General features: G+C 42.1%; 1 protein-coding gene across 3 annotated transcripts in view; it reads left to right on the forward strand.

Moving 5' to 3' along the window:
• Positions 1 to 20,640, forward strand: part of LOC137356073 (spectrin beta chain, non-erythrocytic 1-like) — a 260,496-nt gene that overhangs the window by 53,068 nt on the left and 186,788 nt on the right. For 2 of the 3 annotated variants that reach the window (XM_068021850.1, XM_068021852.1), the window contains exon 2: positions 3,930 to 4,121. In XM_068021850.1, the coding sequence (XP_067877951.1) occupies positions 3,962 to 4,121 (160 nt within the window). In that variant the 5' untranslated portion in view covers positions 3,930 to 3,961. Of the gene's footprint in view, positions 1 to 3,929; positions 4,122 to 9,297; positions 9,306 to 20,640 lie in introns of all 3 variants that reach the window. The other variant, XM_068021855.1, reaches the window with a different exon arrangement.

The raw sequence follows: 20,640 nt of genomic DNA on the forward strand, positions 1-20,640 counted from the left end.
AATATTTTCTGTCCTCCACCCCACTTGCACCTTCAGAGACCAATGCTGTTTCATTAGGTGGTACTGTTCTTTTGTGCTGGGCTCTGACACTCATTACTGTTGACCTTTGTGCTTAGCACAGTATTGTTGCTAAATAGGAACTACAGGAATATTCAATCTTCTATCGGTCACATTCATGACAAATGCCAGGGAATGAAAGAAGTAGCTAAAGCTGTGGTTACAGAACAAAAATAGAATGATACAACAAAAAAGTCATGGCATTTCCCATAATTTAACCAATGCTGAAGTACCATTCTACTGGGGACTAGGGCTCTGCTTAGTAACAGGAGACTGACGATAATTACGGTGGAAGCATCAGTTCGCTCTAATTCTTCCTTGCTCTCTTTTGTGTATCTACAGCCCGAAAACAGGATCTCTGATGTTTGGTAGTACTGAGATATTAGCCAAGAACTTACCGTGCTGGTTTTAACTGAACCCATCGGCGTGATGGGAACAGCAATTGGTCCTTGTTGCTCCACACTTTTTGGCTGAAAGATTTGCATTATTGGTATCGTGATTAGTCATGATTTCTTATGCCTAGTATCTCCCGGAAGTGCGCTGACTGCCAAATTGGAAGCCAGTGATTATCCAAGTGTCCAGGGCACTCGAAACAGAAGTTAGGTGCCTTGAAAATGCAGTTCAGAGTTGTAACAACTCCGCTTGAAATTTGTTGTCAACTGGACAGAGCATACCAGTTTTTCCAGATCTACAACAGCCCTTAAAGGGATGGCCAGAGCAAGGCTGCTGCTTCTGGCTCCACAAATGTACTGCAGCTCACTCAGCATTGGAGCCACCTGAATTTCCTACAGCTTTAGATAGGTGAAGGGATAGACAAGGGGTTGAAATTGCACAGAGTAATACCAGTATTGTTTCAAACATAATTGCATGAAATACCTTTGTTGCTATTTCCACAAAGCAGATTCACCCTTTTGTTAAGATAGCAAACACAGGAGTTGCACACTACTATATTGATGCATTAGTAATATTGCACAGTGCAATTTCAACTGCAAAGAGACATACCTCTCAGCCAACAGTGTGTTGAAAGTGTGGAATTTGTATCCAGGCAAATTGCAATATAACCAGCAAAGCTGACTTACTTGGTTGGGAGCCTTACATTCCTTTTCTGCTTTTCTCAATGGTGTTTTTTTCCATAACAGAATGTGGCAATTAATACAGGCCAGTTGATAAATATGCTGACATGGAGACAAACCAAAGCGAGAGGCACAGATAAAAATTGGAGAATATCAGCAGTGTTTATGAGGATTTCATGGGCGTGTTACCACAGCTTTCTGTACGAAATGGTGGTCATTTCTCAGCTTTGTTGCAATAAAAAATGGTGGTATTCATAATGGGGTTAAATTTACCACTTCAAATGACACCTCTTGTATAAGACACTTTCTGTCACACAGTGAAGTCCAAACTAACGTTGTGAGGATAGAAGCCTTTTCTCTTCTCTAGTGCTTAGAAATAACTCCTCTTCCGGGTTCTAAAGGTAATCCATGTAGTATTAGTAATTATGAGCTACATTGAAAGTTTTGTCAGTTGTAGTTTTGTGAAGCTTTACCTGCTGCAAGTGCATTTTGGGAATATGGACACTGACACAAGTCACAACAAGTACAAGTTTGTATAATTACCTCTCTCTCTAGTCCACTTTTAAGTTCAATTTTCAATTTTGTAATCAGGAGCACAGATCAAAAGAGTGGAGCTGATAAAGGACAGTAGTCAGATCTAGCTATTTTATCTGTATGGATGAGTCAGGGTAGTACATTCAGATCCAAGAATGACGTGCCATTTCTGCCTAATCGCACTGTTACATCTAAATGATAGTGTAGATTTTTTTTCTTGTATGATTGCTGTTGTTCCAGTTGCAGAGTTACCTGTTTTTATTGGACGGTACACGATTGCTGGCACAGGCTTGATGGGCTGAATGGTATCCCCTGTGCTGTAACCATTCCAAGATTTGTTTATAAATATAAATTACTATAGAAGTCACATTGTTTAGCCCATATTTGTCGCATTGGACATTAACTGATCTTCCTTGTGTTCAGTTAAAGGAAATTATGACTTGATGTCAGACAGCAGATGTGACAGCAGAGAGTGGCCGAGGAATGTGTGCAGGGGTGGAGTAGGGTGCCATTAGCATATGTGTGAAAGCTGAGTCTGTGTTGACAGATGAAGCCACTGAGGAAATGCTAAGGCCGGTGGCTGCTGAGAGGCACTTTTAAAGGGTCCTTCCAACCACCAGCTTTTGCAAATCTGGCAGGTTTATTTTGCTATTGTTGCCTGCTTCCCAGGTCCCATGGGTTGGCAGTAACAAGAAAACAGTTTAACCACAATGATATCTGTAACACTCATTGTTTAAACAAATACCATTCAACAAAAATAACTGAATAATCAAAAGGATGGTAAAGTTAGTCAACCTGCTGTGTAACCATTTGATTTTAAACGATAGTTTAGGGTGAGGTTCCCTCTTAAAATATAGAAGAAGCTATTCATAGTGGGTGGCCTGTGGCTGTGGATTAATAATTATCAGATCTAAATCTCAGTGGCCTACCACGATGTATTGGAGACAAACTAGGGATCATCACAACCAGGCCTTAATTCCGATAACTGATGGTCATCACTGTTAAAATAATATTTTGCTTGCTCCAGCTCTGCCTGGTTGAGTCGAATGTGGTAACACCCAGTTTAGCAGCAAAGTGATAAATCAGGAACAAAGTAGTGGATACGAATGCTGGAAATCTAATAAAAACAGAATATTCCAGGAAAACACAGCAGATATGTGACCAACATCAAAATGATAGATGACTTCCAAAAGCAGAACTGATACTTTCCAGATAACATTTCATGTCTGAGTCCTATTGAACATCTATTCAGGAGTTTAAAGGTGAGAAGCTGTCACACAACTAATTCAGCCTTTTTTTGCACTGTGCTGAAAATAACAAGGTTTAAACTTAGGCTGTGAAGGATCAGAGCTGCAAGGTTACCTTACATGTAGCTGCTCACATGCACTTTAAGCTGTGTGTGAAGAGCTAGGCAGAGAATAGAGAGGAAAAACACAGAATTCTAATTATGTTGTGACTTTTTAATTTTCTTCTGTGCTTGTCGAGATGCCCTAGTTTAAATGTAGCACAGGTTAGATGCAGACTATGTCTTCAGGTCCATAATATGTGTTAATTCTAATTTAGGACCTTTCCATTCCCTAATTCTATCTAATATCTTTTCTGAGTAAGATAGCCATTAGCGTCGAGCTCTAGTCTTTTTTTGAGACTGGATTTAAATTTCTTCCAACTGGTCACACATAAAGCCAGCCAAAAAAAAACAATGCATGAAGAACTTTGCCCCATTTGTTTGGGTTAGATTCAGACCCAGACCTAAAAGAACGTTATGCTATGAACCCACTGGGTCACCCCATCCCCAGATTGAATTGCAGTGTAAAGTGCAGCAATTGTACATGATGGAAATGTGCACCATTTGTATAAGAGGCGTAAACTGTAATTTGGCTCCTTTAACTCGCACATTTCGCCCCATTCATCGAATTATTTTGGTAGCATACGTTGAGCCAGAATACCTTGCGTGTATTGTAAATGCCTCCAGTACATTACCCTTTATGTGTGAACTGACAGGCTGTTTAATTGTGGAGGGCACAGAACAAATGTAACCTATCCTATCACTGCCTTTGCTTTATCCGGCAGGAATCACTAGATAAGAGCCAGGGAAGAGACCTCAGACAGATCAGAGATCAAACCTGGGACCCACCTGCTCCATATGCCTCAGCTACAAACTCCCTTAACCATTTGAGCTGTCAGAGCAGCTAATTTGGTTGTCTTTCTGATTGTACCAGTGGTGATGCACTTTAGCGACTAAACAAATCTCTCCTTGTTTTGCAGTTGTGATTGAGGAGCACAGGTTATCCTAAACGATGAGCAGCACAATGTCAACAGCCACAGACTACGACAGCATTGAGATCCAGCAGCAGTATAATGACATAAATAATCGCTGGGATGCCAACGAGGAGGAGTGGGACAATGAGAACAGCTCTGCACGACTTTTTGAGCGCTCACGTATCAAGGCCTTAGCAGGTAGGCTTACAGATCTGACTAACTATTGCAAGGCCGGAAAGGAAAAAGATACAGCTTAATGGAGGCCTAAACTAAAAGAGTGAATATTCTCTCTCTTAAAAACCAAGGAGGTAGGGTTAAATTAATCATTTCCTTTTTACTGCTTTATGGTGGCGTTTTGCTAGCTTTCTTTCCTGAATATTTTTCTCTGAGGGTCGTGAGTCTTTGGAACTCTGTTCCTCAAAAGGCAGTGGAAGCAGAGTCTTCAAGTATTTTTAAAGTAGAAGTAGATCGATTCTTGATAAGCAAGGGGGTGAAAGGCTTTCGGCCGGGGGGTGGTGGGTGGGTGGTAGGCGGGCATGTGGATGTTGAGGCTACAAACAGATCAGCCATGATCTGTTGAGTGGCGAAGCAGGATCGAGGTGCCGAGTGGCATCCTCCTGCTCCTAATTCATATGTTCATTTGTTTGTTCGTATGAAAATGTTGATTCTTAGAGGTACAGTTCAATAGGTGCTATTTTCTCTCCAGTATATTTCCAAGTGGCCATCCTTCTTTCGTGAAACTAGACAGCATCAGGTGCTATTTGACTGTGGTGGGACATTACATTGCAACCTGATCATTCTCTACATGCACATTTTCCAACGAGTTTCACTGGAAAGTGATTAGAAGTGGGTGTCCAGGCTGATTTATTCACCAGCTTAGCTCAGAGCGCCAAGGCCAAATGTAGAACCCCAGTGTTGGGCCAGAAACCAAGTAGAACTACTTAATTGAGACCTGGGAGTTAAAATGACCTCCTGCTGAGGCAGCCACGTGGGTTTCCCTATTGCCTTGCACCTGCCCACCCACCCACCCAAAACACACCCCAGGTTAAAGTAGGGTTTATTTAAAATGGTCACTTGGACAATGTACTGTCGAGCGCCTGATACAAAATGCGGAGAAGAGGGATCATTCTGTTGTGTGCTACTACTGTCAGCTGGATTTCTCTTTCTACTTCCAGTTAGTGACAAGACAAGTAGGTACTGATGTTGATCTGAACATTGCTCCAGTACCATTAAAAAAAAATTGAACTTATTTTAATAATTAAAATATCTGTGCATGAAACATGCATCTGAGACCAGCAGAGGTCTCTGAACTCTGTGGGAATCTGAATCAGCACCTTGTCCTGTATTTTACTCATGTGGGATGCCATGGATAATTATCTTGCCAGTATCTGCTGGAATGCCCTGCTATTTCTCCGATTTCCTCTTCTCTTTCCTCTAACAAGGCTCACCAGATAACAGGAACCCTGTTTCATTTTCCCACTTTACTCTTGGGGTGCTCAAGCCACAGTAATGACCCAACTACAAAGTTGACATAGATGAAGATCAGAACTGGGCCCCTCTAGTCTGTATAGGTCAGCTACTCAATGGATCAATTCAATGGGCTGCTGAGAGACTTGCATATTTGTTCAGATGCCACAGGTCTCTTGTGGCTGACCACATGGCAAGTTAAAGTCAACTGGTTATGGTCTAGGGGGGGGGGTCCTTCACTGCCAAACTTCTCTTAGTTTAAGCCGTACCTACTTTGATGCTGGAGTTTTTCCGTGTAGGCTTCACTTGATATCCTTGAGAAATTAGCTGCTTCTTCCTTACTGAGGGGGTTCAGCATATGTGTGTTTATAAAGAACAGTCAATTTGTTTATAGTGAAACATTTGTTTGACAGTCTGTGCATTAGATTAAAGCTGAAGTGTGCTTTTCACTTTTCTGCCTGATCTATGTTTAACATGAAGTGAGACAATAATGGAATGTTTTGTCTATATAAAAAATAAAAGATAAGTAATTAGATGAATACACAAGTGAAACACAGCTTCACTGTATCCGATGCAAAAGACACTTCACAGTACCCATAGCGCTTCATCACTAGGAAGTCTGTACATTGTGAATTTTTAAAGGAAAACATCTGTGTCTTATTTTTTCGCAGTTAGAGGATAGCTTAACCACCATAGAACTCCTGATATGAAAGCAGATATTGCTGGAGATACACAGTAGGTCAGTCAGCATCAGAAGAGAGAAAAGTTAATGTTTCAAGTGTCGATCCTTCTTCACAACTGAAGCTGAAAGCCCCTTTGTAGAATTGTGAAAAATAAAGAGCAGGAATGTAGAGGGGTGGGGAGGGCAAGTTAGTGAGAGAGAGAGATATCCGAAGGAGAAGGGAAGGCCAGTCAATGAAGATTTTTGATATCGCCTCCCCCAATGCCTATTCCAACTGAGTGCTGTTCTGCTTGAGCACCAATCGAGTGCTCCAGTTGCATTTTTGGGAGGATTCAATTTAAATATTTTTGCTAGTCCCGATGAACCCACTGCCTAGTTTGGGCAGAGCCTCCTTGTGCCTTTTCGTCTGGCTGGCTACACTGGGTTGTGTTGATCCCATGAGGCACATTGAAGACCTTGTTTCTGTTCCCCTCATGCCGGTCTCCAGTGCACACTTGTACATCAGATGTCTGTCATTGCATTATTGGTCCCATTGACTTCTGGTGCTTTAGCTTCCTTTTTTTGGTTATCAATGTAGAGAACAAATCTATATTGGTGCACCCACCTAAACTGAGTTAGTCTGCGTCATACAAGACTGCAAACATCATTTCTATGGGAACTATCAGCCTATGACTTGGCGTCTTGTTTGTTTTGGTGAAGATTATCCAATGACTAGAGGTCAGAGGGTGGTCAGTGGTACCAGCCAGCGAGGAGACAAAAGTATAATATGTACTGATGTTAAACTCAAAGCATTGCTGCATATCTGCACAAATGGAATAGTGTTTAATTTGAACACATTTCGAACGTGGTTAAGAGGACTGATTAGCAAATGATAGATTTGCTCATCTTTGCATGTCATCATTCCAGCCACAAGCAGAGCTGGGAACTGTTACCTTTAGCTTTGGGACAGGTTTTATACAAGCAGTAAAACTACAAAGGGCAACAACACGGAGTCAAAACTCAATGGTTTTGTAAGGTAGGCAGCTTACCGCTGTTTTGACTTGAATAAGGATGGAACTAAATGGGAAAGGTCATGGATGAATGCCTAATGTGCTCAAACTAAATCCTATGTACGTTTTTTTAATGCCAGTATTAATGAAATAGATTTCAAAGCTACACTTGACGATAGCCAATAGTCCCAGGATCAACTGTGGTCCTACAATGTCTGATCATTCGTACCTGTACCTAGCCCGATAATCTTCAATTTAATTTCTGTTTATCCCAGGTATTTAGGCAGCTCTTTCTTGATTGAGAGAATTGTCACAGGATTAACAGTTTAAGATGCAAAAAGGAATTTTCTAATCTTTAGTTTTACCTGAGACTTGTATGTTTTGTACTTGTGGCCTTTGGTTCTGTACTCACAGTCCAAGTTCTATAATCAGTGCATTTTCTTCATATATGCTTCCTTCTGAGAGAGTCATAGCATATCAACATTGTTTTGAAGTAAGAGGTCTAAATTTCAAATACCTTTGGAGTTAGTTGCTCAGATATGTCTTGTGAGATGGGGTAAAAAAAGGCAGATAACTTTGGCAAAAGAGTGTATTCTGAAAGCTCTTTCTAAGTGGATGTGGCTTTGTGTTAGGCCCATTGGAAAATTTGCAATGTAGCTCAAGTTTATTAATAAACAAAGCGCCCAGCATAGTGCAGGTTCATCTCAGGTGTCTGATGCAACCTAGGCCAATGCAGATTGATCATACCTTGGGAAGAGCCTGTGGTCACAAAGGTTGAAAGTCATTTTATTGTTTTTAAAATGATAACTTCAACAACAAGCAGTCTAATTGAAGAACCTTGACTACCTGCCCAGCAGAGATGAGCTCATTAAAAAGGAACCAAACCTCATTTGTAGACCAAATATTGCCTTTCTTCACTGCACAGCAGAGGAGCTTAACTGGTGGATTTCTACGAAAGAGCCTCCTATTATAAGAATGAGTTAGCTGTTTAGGATCCTAATACTTGCTAGCTTTAACAATTGCAACAAATGATCTGACCTGCATAAATCCTACCTTGCTTTTGTAATATATTCCTCAGAATCCAGCCACCAATTTTAGAAGAGATTTTATTTCTCAAAGGGATCATTCACTCTTCTGTTGACTTTATAAATGACTCACGTTCTCCTATAATAACATGACTAAAATCTCTACTTTGCCACAAGCATAAGCTAATCTTTTTATTACCAGTAATCCACACCTAAGCATTAGTGAATTGATATGTTTTGGTGGAGTGGAAGATTACTTCATATTGAGCTCTACAGTGTTTATCACCTTAAAATGCAAATACTTTTGAAACAGGAGATGAAGAAAAGGATTTCAATAGAAAAAAAAGATGAATTAAACCTTTGTACATGCAACAGAATCACTATTTGTACAGTTGTGTTCGAACATATAATTCACTGAACGTTTATTTATTTCTCTCAACCAATTTTATTCTATTGTTCCTCTGCTGAGGTGGTTCATTCTTGGTCGAATATGATCCCACAGTATCAGCAGCCCTCTAATTCAGGTAATTCAGACACTAGAAGGGTTTAAGATTGATAAGGAGGACATATTAGATAGGCTGTCTGTGGATAAAGCATCAGGACTGGATGAGATGCATCCAAGGATACTGAGGGAAGTGAGGGTGGAAATCACGGAGGCACTGGTCATAATTTCTCAGTTTTCCTTAGACTCGGGTTGTGCCAGAGGCCTGGAGAATTGCAAGCATTACACCCTTGTTCAAAAAAGGGTGTAAAGATAAGCCCAGCAACTACAGCCAGTCAGTTTAACTTTGGTGGTGGAGAAACTTCTAGAAAGAATAATTTGGGACAAAATTAATAGTCACACGGACAAGTGTGAGTTAATTAAAGAAAGCCAGCAAAGATTTCTTAAGGGCAAATCATGTTTAACTAACTTGCTGGAGTTTTTTTTGAGGAGGTAACAGAGAGGGTTGATGAGGACAATGCAGTTGATGTGGTGTACATGGACTTTTAAAAGGCATTTGATATAGTGCCACACAACAGACTTGTGAGCAAAGTTATAGCTCATGGAATAAAAGGGATGGTAGCAACATGGATACGGAATTGGCTGAGTGACCAAAAACAAAGAGTAGTGGTTAATGGATGTTTTTCGAGCTGGAGGAAGATTTGTAGTAGAGTTCCCCAGGGGTCAGTGTTGAGACCCTTGCTTTTCCTGATATATATTAATGACCTAGACCTTGATGTAAGGGGCACAATTTCAAAGTTTGCGGATGATACAAAACTTGGAACCATTGTAAACTGTGAGGAGGATAGTGTCGAACTGCAAAAAGACATAGACAAGTTGGTGGAAGGGACGGATAGGTGGCAGATGAAGTTCAATGTGAAGTGTATCATTTTGCTTGGAAGAACAAGGAGAGGCAATATAAAATGAAGGGTACGATTCTAAAGGGGATGCATATGGGTGAAAATGTGCATAAGTGATTGAAGGTGGCAGGACAGATTGAGAGCGTGGTTAATAAAGCATACAGTATGCTGGGCTATATTAATAGGGGCATAGAGTACAAGAGCAAGGAAGTTATGTTGAACTTATATAAGACACTAGTTTGGCCTCAGCTGGAGTATTGCGTTCTGTCTGGGCGCCGCACTTCAGGAAAGATGTGAGGACATTGGAGAGAGTGCAGAAAAGATTTACAAGAATGGTTCCAGGGATGAGGAATTTCCGTTATGAAGATAGATTGGAGAAGTTGGGACTGTTTTCCTTGGAGAAGAGAAGGTTGAGAGGTGCTTTGGTAGAGGTATTCAAAATCATGAGGGGTCTGGATAGAGTAGATAGGGAGAACTGTTCCCACTTGTGAAAGGATTGAGAGTGTAGGGTACAGATTTAAAGTAATGGATAAGAGAAGCAAAAGCGACTTGAGGTAAAAACTTTTTCACACAGCGAGTGGTTAAGATCTGGAATGTGCTGCCTGAGAGTGTGGTGGCGGAAGGTTCAATTGAAGCATTCAGAAGGGAATTAGACTGTTGTATTAAAAGGAAGAATGTGCAAGGTTATGGGGAGAAGGCGGGGGAATGGCACTAAGTGAAATGCTCTTTCAGAGAGCTGGTGTGGACACGATGGGCCGAATGGCCACCTTCTGCGCTGTGACAATTCTGTGATTCTGGGTGGCTGCACTAATTTTGTTTGAATGACCTTCCTTATTTACCATGTGACGTTCTGCAGTTTAATCCACTAAAAAGAAAATCTTGCCTTTATATAGCGTCTTTCACGACCATAGGGCATCCTAAAGTGCTTTACATCAAATGAAGTACTTTTGAAATGTAGTCACTGTTATAATGTTGGAAACGCGGCAGCCAATTTGCGTAAAGCAAGCTTCCACAAACAGCAATGTGATAATGACCTGATGATCTGTTTTTGTGTTGTTGATTGATGGATCAATATTGGCCCAGGACTCTTTGGGCGGGGGGTGGGGGGGGGGTAACTTCCTTGCTCTTTGAGATAGTGGACGTGGGATCTTTTACATTCGCTGGAGAGGGCAGATAGGGCCTCCATTTAATATCTTCAGAAGGCAGCACCTCTGACAGTGTAGTGCTCCCTCAGTACTGCACTGAAGTGCCCACCTTGATTTTTGTGCCCTGGAGTGGTACTGGAATCCAGAACATTCTGACTCAGCGGCAACAATTGTACCCACTGAGCCACGGCTAACACTACAGGAGGCTGTACCAGATATTTGTTGTTGTCATGGAAAATCTGGAAGGAATTGCAGAATGAAATCCCAAAACACGGTCCATGTGATAAAAATGTAACTTGGCTTGTTCGATCTCTGTCGCCAGTTGCCTTGGTTACAATTAATTTATTTAAGTGGCAGCTAATGCTACACTGCTCTGATGCTGTCTTCTGGGAGTTGTGAAATTAGCGCAGATTTGACATCCATCCCATTTATCCTCTCTTTCTGTAGGTTCTCTTCAGAGAGCTGGAGGTGGCTAGTTCAGTTTGTGCTGGATTGGAGGGGAAACCTGAATCTCACCATCATGTGGCGCTGTGCCACCACTACACAACTCCACACTTCCAATAAAATAAAAGCAAAATACTGCAGATGCTGGAAATCTGAAATAAAAACAAGAAATGCTGGAACCACTCAGCAGGTCTGGCAGCATCTGTGGAAAGAGAAGCAGAGTTAACGTTTCGGATCACTGACCCGAAACGTTAACTCTGCTTCTCTTTCCACAGATGCTGCCAGACCTGCTGAGTGGTTCCAGCATTTCTTGTTTTTATTCCACTGTTCCACTCAGCAGTTTATGAAATCTCCTACCGAAATGTGTAACAAATGATGTTTGTTACTTGGGGAAAGTTGGATAATTCACTATTTTATAATGGCGAGTGTTGTTCAATGTATTCTGCTGTGCTGAAACTGTGTCTCTTGAAGGTCATAAATTCTAATTCTTGTTGAACAAAGGTTCAGGCCAATTGCATAGAATTACATAGAATATGCAGCACAGGAACAGGCCCAACTGGTCCATGCTGGTGTTTATGCTGCACTTAGAGTTTAATTGCTGTAGAGCAGCTCAGCATGTTGGAATGTGCTTGTCAGTTTCAGGTTGCAGCTCAGAAACACCTACATTTTGAAGATCGTTTTATATCTCAACGAAATGTGACATCTGGAGTCTGATGTGTGATATCCAAGTGCATTGCATGTGCCAGTGCCTTTTTAATATATTAAAATATAAATATAAAATAAAATAGATATATGCTCCTTAGTCGCTGAGGTTAATGGAAACATAATGGAGGTTTTCATTTTTTTTATTCTCTCACAATCTTACAGTCTGACCACCAGGCTTTTTGCTGTGTTGTTTTTGTAACTTGGGCTTAGGTTTTTTGATTTATTTGTTCACAGGACACAGGTGTTGCTGGCAAGGCCAGCATTTACTGTCCATCCCTCATTGCCCTTCAGAAGATAGTGGTGAGCTGCTTTAGTTTAGTTTAGAGATACAGCACTGAAACAGGCCCTTCGGCCCACCGAGTCTGTGCCGACCATCAACCACCCATTTATACTAATCCTACACTAATCCCATATTCCTACCACATCCTCACCTGTCCCTATGTTCCCCTACCACCTACCTATGCTAGGGGCAATTTATAATGGCCAATTTACCTACCAACCTGCAAGTCTTTTGGCTGTGGGAGGAAACCGGAGCACCCGGAGAAAACCCACGCAGACTCAGGGAGAACTTGCAAACTCCACACAAGCAGTACCCAGAATTGAACCCGGGTCCCTGGAGCTGTGAGGCTGCGGTGCTAACCACTGCGCCACTGTGCCGCCCTAAATTGCAGTCCATGTGGTATAGCTCGATGTTTTTTTTTCTCATTGCCTGTCTCGGTGTAGCTGGGTCCCCTTCATATTACTAGGTTTGGATAGTTTGAAGGTGGTGGAATAAGACAAAAGCAGTTTATTAAGGCAGCAGCAGATTACCAAATAATAACTCCACCCACAGCAGCATACCAGAACTCCAAACAAATGAAATCCGAAGCTGCTTTTATACTCCTCTGAACGCCATGCAATGACCCCAACTCCTGAAGCACAGTGGCAACAATGAGGTAGATTCTCCAGGTTCACTAAGGTCAATGACAGGGAAGTCTTTTTAACCTATTATTTACACTGGCCAGCTAATCCAGTAAGATTACTTTGGTGCCACCACAGCCTGCATGGGACCTTCGCATTGGGATCTGATAGCACTAGAGCAATATAAAAGCAACCAAGTTGAATGCAATATTATTTTCAGGACCAGAAACAAACATGTTCTGTATTTCACTAAAATAAAACGGATGCTGGAAATCTGAAATAAAAACAAAGTGCTGGAAATGCTCAGCAGGTCTGGCAGCATCGGATGGAGAGAGAAACAGAGTTAACGTTTCAGGTCTGTGACCTTTCATCAGAATCTGACCTGAAACGTAAACTCTGTTTCTCTCTGCACAGATGCTGCCAGACCTGCTGAGTATTTCCAGCACTTCCTGTTTTTATATATGTTCTGTATTTCATTGTTCTCTGCATCCTCAAGTCAGGCAGAATACTCATTTATATTATACAGCTTCTCACATCTGCTACGAGGAGAGGGACTGGCTTAATGTAAGGGGGAGAGAGAGAGAGAGAGAAAGAAAGAAAGGGGTAGTGGTGTAGCTGCATCTGCAATGATAGCTTGGGTATTATGGTTGGCCAGTTAGAATCTACCAGAACAGCTGTCAGATTGACAACCCACAAGATGACTTGCTGCTTTCTCTGTGGGGGCAGCTAGCTAGCAGGCAGGCATTCAGTGCTGTTAATGGCTCTCTAATTGCCCGACAGAGCACTACAGGAGATGGTCTGTTGTTTGCATAACAGGCCTTATTAATGCCTATTTGGTGAGATTGATGGAATAATTGATACCCAATTTTGAAACTTAAATTTGAAATATTCTTGGCTATTTTAGACATTTTTCTGTTTTATGAACGTGACCATTTGTTTCACATAAATTATAGTTAAAATCTAACTTTTACAAATTTCTAGTCTGTTACACTATTTAGCTGGTAACACAATGATGGACAAGAGTCCTCTGGAGTGACTCTTCTGGTACCAGCTCAGGTGACATAGCTGAGATTAGGAAGTGTCTCAGTGCAGGATGGTGGATACACACGAATTTGTGGAATATCCTGGTGTTGCATGAGGGTGCCTCACTCTCCCATGATCTTGCAAATTTAAAATGCTGTTGCTACCCATTAGGGTCACCGGTGTTTGCCTGGTATCAAACTAGATGGGACATATTATTAAAAACCACTGTAAGCATGGGCTTGTTTGTGCATCCATGTCAGTGGGACCATGTTGCTCACACTCACGCACATTGTTCCTTGAAGTGCAAGCTCTGACCTTTTCTGTTGATTTTTTTAAATGATCAGATTTGCTAGGTGGCTATTCTGAAGTGTGTGTCTTCTTTTAAAAAATCAGATAGGTAGTCAGCTCACCTCCATTACTGCCCCATTTGGGAAGACAGAAAAAGGGCAACTAATTTGACCCCCAGACTTTGAAACAGCACCGGTGATCTGTCATGCAAAAGAAGTGAGGCTGCACGCTCCTGCTGTTGCTTCAGATTCCAACACAAGTTTCAGCAATTTGAAGCCAGTGTGTCATGACTTATAAAAGAATGGGCTGGTTTAATCAGATGTGTAGAATAAGGCAAGGCATTAAAAAGGAGCAGGATGGTAAAACTCTGGAGGTTTAATGGTCTGCTGCCTTTGTAAAGTAATCCTGCACAAGTGCACAGGTGGCTGGTATCTGAGGAACATTAGATACTTCTGAACAAATGGTAGCAGTTAGTGTTTATTTCTAAACCTAATCTGTGCATTCCAGCTTTGTTTTCATCGGCAAAGGCTGCTTGGCAGTGTTGGCCTGATAATGCAGTCCTACCACCATGGCGTTTGTGCTGCTGCTCACGCCAGTGGGGCATGAAGCTGCCCTTGGGCAGGGTCAATAAATGATGACAAATATTTGGTGTCCTGGAACACAGCACATGACATTGGGCAGTTCATCAGGCAGAGACACCTTGAAGTGGAGCAGCATCAAGAGTTTCAAGAGGCACAGAAGCAGATAGCAGCTTTGAGAGGCTCTGCCAGTAAATGGAATGGTTGCAGAACAGCCAAGCAAATCAATATATTAAGGGAAAAGGAACACAGAAGTAGCTGCAATCAAACATAGTAGGTGTTGGTCATTGCCCTCTTCCAAACCCCCACCCCCCCCATTCACCCCCCCCATTCCCCCCACCCTGAATCCAACATATTGGGAGGAATGTCCCCTGCAGTATCCAAAGCACTGTTCCAACACTGAACCTCTGGGGCCTTAATGAGCCTTGCATACAGATTGTACATAGCAGACTTTGAGTGCCCTAAAGCAGTTCCTGCCCATGTTGCTCTTGTGCACATTGGCGTTTGAGTAATAAATAATATAGGGAGGATACTGGTGCCTGAAGCATAGCGGAGCTACAGATGATATGAGTGCATTATTAGCCCCATTATTTGAGTGAGATTCATGTTTATTTTAAATGATTCTATATCCAGAGAGTTTTTTTAGCCACCAATTTTCTCCCCATTTCTCTTAGAGGAATTGACTCCTTGTTGCAGTTTGCTTTCATGGGGCATTGGGTACCTCTGATACCTTAACCAGATGGATATTTGTCATGAGAGAGTGAATATTGGTCGGCTGTTTAATTGTGGGCGGCTAATCCTGTCCTTGCACAAGGCTAGTTGTAATGCTCTACTGTTGCCACGGCTGGGATCAGCCAATAGAATATAGATTAGGAATCAAGCATTAGGCATTCTGGCCTTATGTCTTCACACAACACTGGGTAGTGCCCTTACCAACAAGATTTGTGGAACTTCTCTCTCCTTTTTAAGGGTCCAAGACACCATTGATTGCTGACTTGCCTTAAGTTACCTGTCTTGAAATGGTTTAAAAACTTTAGAGTAGTCAGAAATTATCTCACTTGCATTTGGCAGTGCCACCAGGTAGCATAGTTGAAATTAGTAATTTGCCCATGTATGAACCCAAATTCTGCTTCAGAATGCAATATGTTGATACTAACTTAGTGAATGCTAATTCACATCAGTACAGATTTCAAGAATGTAAGAAGTGTTAGGACCAAGAAATGGTATTGGGTCGAAAGAGCCTGTCCCATTTTTTTAATATAAAAATGATCAACCCTATTAACCCCACCTGAGCATATCCCTCAATCCCTTCACTCTCCATAAACACAACTAATTGTCTCTTGGACCCACTTGGTATGATTTTGAACCTACCTTGAACATCCTTCTTACTGGGATCATCACAGAATTTCTTGGGAGCATAGAGATGGTCAAAAAATGTTGCCAGTTGTAGCTCTGATTTCAGGCAGCAGATGGCAGTGTTTGTGTTGCTGCAATATCTAGGATCCTAAAAGGACTACTTTCTGTGACCCACACCTGATTTTGCAGGAATCTAATTTGGGATCAAGGAGTTGAATATGGCAATATAATGGTCTTCTCCCGAGGATGCCTTTAGCACGCTTTGTAAATAAGATGCGAGAAAATGTGCGACTGGAGCATCCAGTGTATAGATCTCATGTTCTGTTTTGGCTGGCTGCCCAGTTTTGTTGCTCGCTGTGCTGTTTAATTGAATCGTTAGCTCTCCTGTGTATCCTAAAGCTCCCAGTTTGTGAAACCTATCCGAGAGACCACCTGTCTATAGTTATCATTAAACGTTGCTACCAACAGCACATGAATGACTTGGGGGAAGAGAAGAAGTGCCATGAGCATCTGCAGTATAAACTCTTGATTTACCTATTTCAGCAGTGCTGTGGACCAGGAAAAGAAAGGCAGCCAAACACTACTGTGCGGGGAGGTGGAAGGCGAGGGAAAGAGACCATCATGAACAGAGAGGCTAAGGAAGAAGGGGAAGAGACCCTACTAAAGGTGTGGGTGGGGGTTAGGGGAAGGAGAGAGATGCTCTTGGAGCCACAGTTGGGAATGGAAGAGAAGGAGAGATCCTTGGGAATGGGAGTGGAAGAGGAGAGAACGAGATTTGCACAGCTTCAAGAAATTAATACACCTTGCTGTGTTATTAGTTTGAAAGTATATTTCAGGAAGTTTTGCTGATGAAATAATTAAACTAGAGGTAAATTAATGTTTTTCACTGCAGGGTACAGATCTTTGCTTGTTGGGAGTGCACATCAGGAATTCAGATGACCTGCTTTGGATTTTGAGATTTTACAAAGCTCCACCTATTGTTGCATTTTGCACTACATTTGCAGTATGTTTAATATCAATGTCAAATAATTTGTCTTGTGTTATACATTAAGGTGATGCTTTTCTCTTTTGTTTGGGGGGGTATTCTCTCTGTTGAAACTGAAACTCTTTGGCACTGTCTCCAATCAAACTTATTCTCTCAGAACATGAAAATAGTGGAACTCCTCAGCCACAGTGTCCTGGCTTTGAAAACTCAAGCTGGGTGTCAGCTAGTCACGACTATTTGATTTATCGCGTTTTCTCTTTCACTCACAAGAACACAAGAAATAGCAGCGGGAGTAGACCATATGGCCTGTCGAGTCTGCTTTATTATTCAATACGATCATGGCTGACTGAACTTCAACTCCACTTTGCTGCCTGCTCCCTATATCCCTTGATTCCGTGAGAGATCAAAAATCTGTTTATCCCAATCTTAAATGTATTCAACGATGGGGGCATCCACAACCCTCTGGAGTAGAGAATTCTGAAGATTCACAACCCTTTGAGTGAAGTAATTTCTCCTCATCTCAGTCCTAAATGATGGGCCCTTTATCCTGAGACTGTGCCCCCGTGTTTTAGATTCCCTGATCAGTGGAAACAATCTCTCAGTGTCTACTCTATCAAGCCCCTTCAGAATCTTGTATGTTTCAATGAGATCGCCTCCCATTCTTGTAAAATCCAGAGAATATAGGCCCAATTTATTCAGCCTCTCACCATAGGACAACCCACTCCTTATAATCCTGCTGATAACAAACAGTACAATAGAGATGGTCCTTCAACAAAAAAGACTCGAGTCTTATGGCTAAGATGACAATATAGGCACAGAATTTTGAGCTAATGCAAAATACTGCGGATGCTGGAAATCTAAAGTAAACGGAAAATGCTGGAAATACTCATCTGGTCAGACAGCAACTGCGGAGCGAGAAAAATGGTTAACATTCCAGGCCGATCTGTCGTCAGAATTTCTTGATGAAACATTAACTCTGTTCCTCTCACCACAGATGCTGCCTGAGCTGCTGAGTATGTCCGGCATTTTCTGTTTTAATTGCAAAATTTTGAGCGTTCATCCCTGGCATTGTTCAGCTGAAACACATGTTGGAGAATCTGGTGCAGAATTTCAAACGCCTAATTCATGGCTTCCTGATTTTCTGGCCATTGATTTTAATGGACAAGAAACGTAAGTGCTTTGAATTGGGTATGCAGGCCTCAGTGCCCGATTCTCCAACCTGTGCCCTGTTGAATGAGACTGCATGCTGAGAGCAGAAACCAGCAAGCTCAGATCTTGCGAATCACTGGAGCTAGACTCTTGAAGTTTAGGATATCACTTGAATGACTTCATCGTGTAACTGACTTGTAATCTGTGCTCATTTGTTATTCTCATTTGTTATTCTACATGTGACTAGTCCTGTGACACTGAGGTATATACCGTTTCATCTTTACTTGTTGCAGCATGTATTGTCATCTAAATGAGCAAGTTGTTGGTCTTTGGCCTTCTCCTTAAATGGATAAAAACAGCAGATTGTATGAGAATTTTACCTGCAGCTATAACTACCTCAGATAGTGAGGGAGGGAGCTAGATCAATGGCACATGAGTAATGTAGCTAAAATTAAACTTGGTTGCTGTCAGTGGGAACAAAGTTTGCTGTGGCATATTTCCCATGCCAGATACGGAGTCCACAGTGTGTCTTTTCAGAACTGAAGCACCGAAGTTGAAGTATTCAATCACAGTTAAAATGGTAAAATAAACAAACCACCACTTGCACAAAGCATTGGTTTTTAAAAATAACAATTTTCATTTACATATTGCCTTTAACGTAATAAAAAGTTCCAAGGCATTACACAGGAGTGTTATAAAGCAAAATTTGACACCGAGCCATGTAAGGAGATAGAGCAGATGATCAAAAGCTTAGTCAATAGGTAGGTTTTAAGGAGGAAAGAGGCGGAGAGGTTTGGGGAAAGAATTCCAGAGCTTAGGGACTTGGCAGCTGAAGGCATGGCCACCGACGGCAGAACGATTAACATCGGGGATGCGCAAGAGGCCAGAATTAGAGGAGCGCAGAGGTCTGACAGGATTGGAGGAGAATACAAAGATAAGGAGATCATGGAGGGATCGGTATAAGAACCTTGAAAAATGGGCTGTATTTCCTGGAGCAGAGAAGGTTAATTTTGAATAATTGAAGAGTAGAAAAAGATGGAAGAGGTTGAATGGGTATATAATGAAAAATTATTTCCACTGATAATTTGATGCTGTAAGAACAAAGGGGGTATGGGGGGGGAGGAAATTAACGCCAAAGGTTATTTGAATCTGGAATCCATTACCAAAAGAGCTCTTGAAGCCGAGTGAATCGCAACATTCCTGTGCGAATCGAATGAGCACTTGAAGAAAAATATTAAAGGGCATGGGGAAAGAACAGAGTAATGAGGTTAGAGAGTTCCAGTATCAACCTGGCAACAGCACGGGTCTGAAAGGCTGAAGTAGCCTCCAGTGCTGAAATTTTCTTGCACACGAGAATGCCTTCTAAAGATACACAAGATACTAATGGAACAAGGAAAGATATATCAGAACTGTAGGGGAAGAGGTCATGATGACAGACTGGCAAAGGGCATGTTTGCAACTGAAGTTAAGAAGCTACAGGATGCCCGAGTAGCTGCAATGGTCTCTGTGTAGGGCAGCAAACGCCATGATGGTAGTTGAGGGGGAACTGCAAATTTCTATGCAAGAATGGGATGAATGGCCTCACCTGTATGTACTATTGCGATTTATTCATTCCATCTTCGCTGCCTCTGGAGAGTACTTGGCATCAGGTGGCAGGACCGTATCTCCAACACAGAAGTCCTCGAGGCGGCCAACATCCCCAGCTTATACACACTACTGAGTCAGCGGCGCTTGAGATGGCTTGGCCATGTGAGCCGCATGGAAGATGGCAGGATCCCCAAGGACACATTGTACAGCGAGCTCGCCACTGGCATCAGACCCACCGGCCGTCCATGTCACCACTTTAAAGACGTCTGCAAACGCAACATGAAGTCCTGTGACATTGATTACAAGTCATGGGAGTCAGTTGCCAGCGTTTGCCAGAGCTGGCGGGCAGCCATAAAGGCGGGGCTAAAGTGTGGCGAGTCGAAGAGACTTAGCAGTTGGCAGGAAAAAAGACAGGTGCAAGGGGAGAGCCAACTGTGTAACAGCCCCGACTAACAAATTTTTCTGCAGCACCTGTGGAAGAGCCTGTCACTCTAGAATTGGCCTTTATAGCCACTCCAGGCGCTGCTCCACACACCACTGACCACCTCCAGGCGCTTACCCATTGTCTCTCGAGATAAGGAGGCCAAAGAAATAGTAAGTCACAAGCATTCAGTGAATGTCTTGGTTTGGGAGCAGAGAAAGATAAATATGGGTATAACAAAAGGTGTGTACTAGGGTTGTATAAGTACGTTTACCCACATTTTATATGTTGAACAGTCTTTTTACTGCAGGGATACAGGACAAGTTGAAGGGCATCAGCAAAACACTTATGCACCTGACAATTGAGACATGACCAATTTCTTGCCAATAAAGTTATTGACTTTTTTTTATTGTGTTAGTGTTTCTACGAATAAAGCCTTAAGGCGATCTCAACCTGTAAGAAAATTTGGCATTAAAAATTGCTTCCGCTTCTCCTGATGTCTCTGCTGGTAAGCACATTTCCCACTATGATACAGAAAGGTCCCAGGTTTGGTCCTTGGGTCTGTCAAAAGTTAGCTGACTTCAGCCAGGGAAGCAGTTGGGCCATTCCCATACAGTGATCTTGTCCGAAAG

The sequence above is a fragment of the Heterodontus francisci genome, chromosome 44 (assembly GCF_036365525.1).
Source record: "Heterodontus francisci isolate sHetFra1 chromosome 44, sHetFra1.hap1, whole genome shotgun sequence".
In the NCBI taxonomy this organism is placed as follows: Eukaryota; Metazoa; Chordata; class Chondrichthyes; order Heterodontiformes; family Heterodontidae; genus Heterodontus; species Heterodontus francisci.